The 8,583-nt window shown below is 40.8% G+C and overlaps 1 protein-coding gene and 1 long non-coding RNA gene across 9 annotated transcripts in view; one reads left to right on the top strand and one right to left on the bottom strand.

The window, feature by feature from the left end:
• LOC115559906 (uncharacterized) overlaps positions 1-3,461 on the bottom strand; it is a 3,768-nt gene extending 307 nt beyond the window's left edge. The window contains exons 1-2 of the long non-coding RNA XR_003979644.1: positions 3,369-3,461; positions 1-1,858 (exon numbers count right to left, since the gene is read on the bottom strand). The exon at positions 1-1,858 is cut by the window's left edge and continues 307 nt beyond it. This is a non-coding gene — a long non-coding RNA (uncharacterized LOC115559906). The remainder of the gene's footprint in view (positions 1,859-3,368) is intronic.
• A 115-nt stretch (positions 3,462-3,576) lies between these two features.
• The window catches only part of LOC115559904 (transcription factor COE3), a 92,726-nt gene continuing 87,719 nt past the window's right edge, over positions 3,577-8,583 (top strand). For 2 of the 8 annotated variants that reach the window (XM_030379084.1, XM_030379079.1), the window contains exons 1-5: positions 3,581-4,311; positions 4,589-4,745; positions 5,070-5,133; positions 5,399-5,454; positions 7,548-7,621. In XM_030379084.1, the coding sequence (XP_030234944.1) occupies positions 4,181-4,311; positions 4,589-4,745; positions 5,070-5,133; positions 5,399-5,454; positions 7,548-7,621 (482 nt within the window). In that variant the 5' untranslated portion in view covers positions 3,581-4,180. Of the gene's footprint in view, positions 4,312-4,588; positions 4,746-5,069; positions 5,134-5,398; positions 5,455-7,547; positions 7,622-8,583 lie in introns of all 8 variants that reach the window. The other 6 variants (XM_030379082.1, XM_030379085.1, XM_030379078.1 and 3 more) reach the window with 5 other exon arrangements.

Raw genomic sequence — 8,583 nt, 5'->3', positions numbered from 1 at the left:
TATGAATATTAGGAAATTAAATTAAAATGGTGGAGTTATTTTTTTGCCCCCGTGCAGTGATTAGTATTGGCCCTATATCTTATATCTTATTCGGTCATTGTACTGGGGTTGTTGGGGCTGGTTAATAATTCAAAGGGTATGTGGAGATGTAGCTATTTACTCACGGAAGACAACAGCTGTCCCGCTCCGGAACAGTGATCTGTAATGTTACCAAAGAGGGGCGCTGCTCGCCCACCGCCTCCACACACTGCTCCACACACACTGATTGATCTCGTCCTTAGCCCCTGTCTCTCAGGTCAATTATTGTTTACTCAGAAAGGGGGAAGAAAATAAATGATTTGAGATTTAGATGGTGTATTTTTTAATAGCAGCCTGTTCTTCTTCTGTCTTATCGAATCCATGCATTTATCAGGCTATTGTTTCCTTCCTTTTAATCATACCTCACAAAACCTAATCAATTATTTAACAATTTGGCTCGTGTAAATGTATAGGCCCATTGATTCCGAATACATTAGACAGCATATATTAAAATATAGATAAAGCAATAGGCCCATGCATGCATGTTTTACAACTAACTGTTGCTCCGCTCTGAGAATGGCTTTTATTTGATTTCTACATCACTTATGAGGTAGAAATTGGCCTATTTAAGTAATGATTGAAATTGAAACGAACGTTAAAACAATTGCGACACGACCAACCGGGGCGTGCCAAACAAGTTGAGCAAAGCCCAAAGTTAGATTAGACGAGATCTAAAGTTGTCCAACAGGCCTTTAAGACGAGACTTCCTTCCCTGTAATACGCATATTTGTCGAATAAGGCCATCATCTAAAATATATAATGATGCATAAATACATGTGCATTTTAATAAGGCCCAATGTGCAATATGAATAAAACTATAAAATGTTATTCAACGTGTCTGGGATATTACCGTGACCAAACAGGGTTTGTATTGAATCCATTACAGATGTATTTGTGTTTCCCCGTGTAATTCTTTACAAAACAATGCAGGTGAGTATGAAAGTGTTGAGTCTCTGTGTGTTTGGATCTGTGGACGGACAGCTGGGCAGCGGCCGGCTGGTTGACTCTGCCTTGACATCTGGGGGGCCCCGCTGGCCCGTGGCACGCGCGCAGGCTGATGTCGCCATTTACATGCAAATTTGAGGAGATCATGAGGGCCTCGCCCCGTAAATTCGCTCAAAAAAGAAGACGTCACCCCCAATACGGGTTAAGGCTGCTTCCATCGAGACGGGAGGTCTCGGTGGAAGTTTAAAAGTATTATGTTTTATCAAGAACCACACAAGCTGTATGGATTTTCCGGGAGTTTGATTCAGTATTATTATGATCTATTATTATGTTGTTGTTTTTTAATTATTGTTATCCCCAAGCAAATTTGGGTCACCTTTGATCAGCTTTTGTGATCAGAAGACAATAGGCCTACACGTTGCCTCTCAGATAAATATAACGATACAAAACATGGTTATGATGTCTGCACACATAATATGAGGGTGGAAAATGAAATAAAAACATTTTTTAATTACCAATCGACTATGACTTACCTTTCTTTTAGTAACTCACAATTATCATAATTTACAGTTCAAATATTTTTTTTTTTAACGTGACAAATAGTTTTTTATTCTATCTATATTATTTAAGAAAAACACACAAGGACCAACGCCCCTTTCTATTGGGAGCGGGTCTGAGAGGTAACATTCACTTAATGATGAAGAGAACGCATTCTCCACGGCTATAGCCCACCACCTCGCAGATGATCCCCCCCAGAATGAGCCGAGACGGATTCAGGCTCCGAGCCTCCGTGTGCGGAGCAGCTGACTCCCGCTCCCCACCTCCAGATGGTCCCCTGCACACAGATTTGCATTCATTTTCCTCTAATATCTTCTGAAATAGCGGGGGCAGCTGCATTTGTTGTCAAATACGCTTTAAAACTCCCTTTCAGGACAGCATCGTTCGCTACGTGACGGGCGTGGAGATGCTATTTTCCCGATCCAGTCAACAGTGTCCGATATAAGCGGATTTGTCTCAAAGTCTCCTAATTTGATAATCAGATTTAAATCGCCTCGGCTGCGTGTAATCAGGGGTTAAGTTCTAATAAACGACTTGAAACTGTACGCACAGAATAAGAAGGAAAATAACGGGGAAGTCTGCAAAAAAATGACATTTTGCAATCTTAAATATAAGCAGGTGAAATAAAGTCTGTACGCCTACGCCATGCAAATTAGGGGATCTGTTGTAGATAGACGTTAAACGATTGAAAGATACGGCTAGGCCTGGATGTTAAAAAACAATTATGAAGATGAATGATGATATAAATTAAAAGTAAAAAATAAAATAGGCCAACTTTCTTATTCTAAAAAAAACGAAATAGTTAGTGAGCAGGCAATTTGGCAATAGATTTTGTAGAGGTGAAAAGCAACAGCTTATAATTCACTTATCTTTGGCAACAGCTATTAACCCTCACCACCAGCGAGATAGATTGCTCAGGATACAACGCACATCTCTCTTCCTCTCACCCTCCCCTCTCTCTCTCCCTCTCTCCTCTCCTCCTTTCCGCCTAATGAACCGCTTGGGTTGCTCACTCGGACATGTTAAGGTTGTCGGTCGATTAAGATGTTTTGTGAATATACATGCTTTCTGATGGCGTGGAGGAAGGCATGGGCTACATACGATGAAAGGCAAGATGTCGCAAAATAAGAATAAAAAGTTTGTGTCATGAATAAAATGTTTTTCTGACTTTCTGGCTTTTGAAAGTAACCTACTCCATACAAAAGAGAGTTACATGAGCCAGTACAAATAGAGGAATATGAGAATAGAAATGGGAAATAACTGATCAAATATTGATAATTCTGTCTGTTAGGGCAGTTTGATTGATTTAATATAATTAAAAATAAGACTTCCGTCAAATGTCATATACAATGAAACCTAAATATACAAATAATAGACACAATAAATTCCATCTACAAGGTGATATTGCTCTTGACTCAGTGTGGTTAACAGAAAAAACATCACAATAAAAAATAAACCATATTTAGGACAGATATGTAAATGAATATATAGCACAATATGTTTAGCAAAATAACCCTTGCTAATAGTATGTATTACCTATATTAACAAGGCAATTAAGAAGCTTTCGTTAAATAAATGATTGAAAATTCTAACAAGATACAATCTGTATCGTAATGCTAAATTACATCATTGCAACTATGCCTCATTTTGTATTAATTTAGGCCAGATATTTATCCACAGTTTGACCATTTCAGATTTTGAGTTATTGTATTTATTTTTCCCTGATTTTTGTGTGATGGTTACACCTCGTCGAATTTTTATATCATTGAGAAAAAAAATTAACTCACCCCATATAGGCCTAGTATGAGGAAAGTAGAGCGAATGTTCTCGTGTTGCTGCTATAGGCGAGAACTCGCGTAGTCGAGCGCCACTGCTTGACAGGAACCGTCAGAGCTCCATATATGGTCAAAGAAACGCCCCGTGAGCGTCATATTCTGACAGAGCCTCTCCCGTGGGTTTAGAGTTTTGGCTCCCGGGAAAGATTTCAGTCCTCCGGGAAAGAGGGCTTAGTTTTGCATGTTCCCATCCATCGTGCACGACGCGAAAGGCCCCTTATCCACATCTCCTGTGTACAAGGAACACCTCCACGGTGATCAGCCTCTGCCTCGTGTTTGTCTTGTGGAGAAGCAGCAGCAGCACCTTTTCCAGGAGTGCTTTATTCAACTCGAGTCCTGACGCTTTTGGACGCGGTGCTTCGGGGATGTCGGCACTTTGAGAGCTGCAGCATCACCCAAACAACCCAAACAACTGCCATCGATTTTTCTGTGAATAGCAACAAAAAAACAAAACAGAAAAAACAAAAAAACAAAGAGGAACAATAGCAACAAAAAAAAATCGCGTCTATTGAACAATTCACGTTTTTTTTCTTCTTCTTGTTCCCCTGTCTGTGGATAGCACTCCAACTAAGTACGGCACTTTGAGACTTGTTCACATCGTTCCAAGTCAGGACAGACAGAAGAGGGAGACGAGACCTGTGGACCAGCCGTTCCCTCGCACCGCTCGCGACTGATCCCGCAAAACCCTGAAGGATACCGCGTGTGGACGTTTATTTACCCTCATTTCGCAGGAGGCTCCCCCTTTTGCACGCAAATTGTCCTAAATGTTTGGGATTCAGGAAACTATATCGCGGGGTGGCACCACGATGAAGGAGGAACCGCTCGGTGGGCTCAATTCGGTCCGCTCGTGGATGCACACAGCTGGGGTGGTGGACGCGAACACAGCCGCCCAAAGGTACGCATGCCAAATCATCTGATTTTCTCACGCATTCCTCATATCGACCCTCAATCCCCTCAATACTCTGTATCAATTACGGTCTCCCAATGCCCCCCTTCGGCTTTCCCCCTTCTTTCATTACCAGCAGTTCGCCTTTATTGTGACAAATCAAGAAATATCCCGCACTCCAAAACGTGGTTGTGCATCTCTTCCATGTTTTCATCAGCAGCTCCATCATCATCTCTCCCTCGTGTGCGGTACTTAACCGAGCTGCTCTCTCCTTCTCTCCCCGCAGCGGTGTTGGCTTGGCACGGGCACATTATGAAAAGCAGCCCCCCTCCAACCTCAGAAAATCCAATTTTTTCCATTTCGTCCTGGCCCTGTACGACAGACAGGGTCAGCCTGTGGAGATCGAGAGGACAGCTTTTGTGGACTTTGTGGAGAAAGACAAAGTAAGCAACAACCAAACAAATGTAGTGTATCCCTGTGAGCAGGGATAGTCCTTGCATGATTTTCTGCAATAATATTTATGTCTCGTTCGAAATGTCAACCAGATACAGGAGAAGGAAGGAGTCACGAATATTAATCATGATAGGCCTATCTGTTTTATTTTGTATTTTTTGAATAACTCGCTGTGGCCAGAAAGTGGTTGTAAGTCTTGAGTAAGGGGTCAGACTTCACACTTCTAAGAAACCATGCAACCAGATGTGTGAAAAAACCTGTATATTATATTTCTCTGTGGATGGTTAATTTTCACCAATTATTGTTTCCACCAGGAACCAAACAGTGAAAAAACTAACAATGGGATACATTACAAACTACAGTTATTGTACAGCAATGGTGAGTTCTGCATTCAATCTGTAGCCAAACAACACAAAATACAACAAAAATAAATACTTCACTTGTAATAGGCCTACTACTAATATTACAAATAATACAAATAACTATAAAATGACTGAAATTGACGTCCCAACACACACTTATCCTGTTATGCTGCTCGCCTTTCAGTTTTTTAATCGGAGTGAAAGGGACAAATTCCTCTGCCCCTTTTACTGCCTGTCTGTCCAAATGAACGTCCTAACAAATCATGTATTTCCTTCTCCAGGAGTCAGGACAGAACAGGATCTTTACATACGGTTAATCGATTCAATGACAAAGCAGGTAAGCAACTGTTTCTTTTTTTTTTATAATTTGAATAAATCCTTTTCTTTGGCTCCCGGGGTATACTTAGACTCGAGTGTCAGTCCCTCTGCCATGTGTTCATTCTGAGATGCGTTTGAAGGGCATTGTGTGAGCAAAAATATTGAAATATAGATTACTGTTTGCCCGAAAGGAAAGGCAGCTCCACTTTCGCGTGTTTGGTCGTGTAATATTACAACACTCCCAAATGTTCAGCAGTGCTTGGACTTTCTTAAGTCATCATTCAATATTTACAAATAATTACGGGAATAATGGTCATTAAATAATCTAAATAATCTAAAGCGAACTGCAACGCCTAAGTGAATATAATTTGATTTCTTAATAGCCTACATATATTTTATTCTCATAAAATCTCCAGTCAATCTATATTTCAGTGTGCTTATAAAACAATTACCCAACGCGTTGCCAGTTTTTTTGTCATATATATATATATATATATATATATATATATATATATATATATATATATATATATATATATATATATATATCATACACACCGGCCTACATTTAGAAAACCCATTAGAAATTAAAGTATGGGGCGACCCCGTTTGTGCATGTGAGTTGTGCGTTTCCGTTTTTAACTGGAGGGTTAAAAACAGCCCGGATAGAGCCGTGAAGCCACTGTAGTCGCAGGCATGCATTCCTGTGCGAATGATCCGAGTCAATGACGCAGAACAAGCAGTTTATGGATTTCTGTTTCTACAGCTGCAAAGAGCGACATAAATCAAAGCAATATAGATAATCGCATTGCCCCCCCCCCCCCCCCTCCCCCCCCCCCCCCACCCCTCAACTAAAAGATACACCGCGTCGAGCAGGATAACAATTTACATCGAGGATGTTCCCTTTTTACATTTTATTTTTAAATGTCACTTTTTTTATTATTTATTTCCGAAGTCATGTTTGTCGGCCACATCATAAATTAAACGATGCAAAAAACAACAACTGACAGCTCGTAAAATAATAAAAAAGATTTATCCTGTATTGCTTTGAAATTTTAGTTCAAACATGGCGTTTTTTTTTCTCTCTGATCACTTAAAGGCCTGTATCTGGTACTGGAGGTAGTGTGTGTGTAGTGCCTACTATGGCAGCAACCACTTTACAAGTTGTGGTGTTGAGCCTGAGTACAGCCTGCGAGGGATGGAGTGGCTCGCATCCGGAGAGAAGGGGAGACAGGAGGGGAGGCATCGAGGAGGGAGAGGGAAGAACTGATAGCTCCCGCGCCATCTGTTTCAGCCAATGCTCAAAAATTACTCAACCGTACCGCCAGACACCGCTTTTTATCCACAGAAAGATCATTGTTAGCGGCTCAAAATAAACAACAGATTGCCCATTAACACTTTCCCCCAAATATCCCCAGATTATAAGCATATTGATGGCACTTCTATTGGATCTCTCGTCGTGAAAATCCCTCTGTCGCTTTCTCTCCCTCTCTCCCCCTTTCTCTATTTAGCCCTCTCTTTATCTCCGTGTTGAAATGTTTTTTTTACTCCTATTGTGGCATGCAAAATAGCTAATGATGATAATTATGATAATTAGGCGTGTTTTTTAATAGTATGTTATACAGACACTGGTAATAATGCTATATAAATAATAATAAAAAGATCTATAGGCCTACGCTACTAACGCTTATAATTAAAAACAATTGCTGTATTATTATTTATATTATTTATAATATAAATACAATAAAGGCCTTGACCTTTATAACATTAATATAAATATTAATATTACAATTATTGATAATACAAATGATATTGATGTAATAGTATTTGGTCGTGTTGTGCTGTTTCAAAAATATATATATGTAAGTCCTTATTTATTCGTGGCCAAATATAGTACTTTTGATAAAATGGATATTGCATATTATTTTTTGTTAAAGCATAGCCTACATAAATCCCTAATTCATTGATATTAGTAATTCCCTTTTTACATAGTGTGTATCTTACTGTAACTCATTTCTACGTCCGTGATAATTGTGACGTGATGGTGTGACCCCTGGTTCCTCCCTGGTGTATTTAACGTTTCGCCCCCTTCCCCTGTCTCTCCCTCCAAAGGCGATAGTGTACGAAGGCCAAGACAAGAACCCAGAAATGTGTCGAGTTCTCCTTACCCACGAGATAATGTGCAGGTAAGCATATCGCGTCGTGTGTGTCCATCCATTCAGCAGACACTTGCGGAAGACATTTCACCACGAGGCCACGTCGAGCTCTGAGCTGAGCTGAGCCATGATGCAATCATGTATCAAGTATAGGCGACTATATTCAATCTAGAATGCCTAGCACAGACAAAAAACCCTGATCATATAATATGATGACTTTTGCTCTGACACCGGGAACTATATTGGACTTGGACTATTCATGCAGGCCCCTCACATCGACTATAAACGACACATTCTCCCTCCCAAAAAAAACACGCTCTCGAAGGCATATTTAGATTTGGGATAAGTCTGTCGACTGTCTCTCATCGTCACAGTTATCAGTTTATCGACTCTCCCTGCTGGTCTCTTTCCTTCCTTCTTAGACCACAGTGTTGTCAGCCTCTCGTTGATGCCCACCTGTCGCCAATGATCAGCCGGGCTTTTAGCGTTACTTAACCACATAAATCTGCAGCTCTCATGTTGCGCCGCCATTCAACGCTGTCATTGATACTTAAAGGGGAATACGCGCTTTGTTGTTATTGTGGAGCTCGCCGGCTGAACATTGAATTCGGATACTGTCGGTTAACCTCCCCCCTTTGTTACACCGCGGTATTGTTCGGCACTGAGCAGGTTGAGCGCAAGTGGAACCCTGAGAGAGAGGGAGGGAGAGGGGGGCAGAGAGAGAGAGAGAGAGAGAGAGAGAGAGAGAGAGAGAGAGAGAGAGAGAGGGAGAGAGAGAGAGAAAGAGAGATTTGTCTTTTTCCATGCATAAACTCATCACTCACGCTCAATTTATACATGCATCCATCACTTACTTTGTGACACATTGAATATGCTTTTGCTTTCGAGGTAATATTTTCTGTCACTGGGGGGTGGTGTGGGGGGGAAGTGCATTTTGTTGTAAAATGAGCAAGTACTTGAACCCGCGCACATAATGAAGCAAAGACGACACA

This window comes from Gadus morhua, chromosome 15 (assembly GCF_902167405.1).
Source record: "Gadus morhua chromosome 15, gadMor3.0, whole genome shotgun sequence".
In the NCBI taxonomy this organism is placed as follows: domain Eukaryota; kingdom Metazoa; phylum Chordata; class Actinopteri; order Gadiformes; family Gadidae; genus Gadus; species Gadus morhua.
Note: the sequence above shows the minus strand (reverse complement) of the source record. Positions and strands in the feature narration are given on the sequence as shown.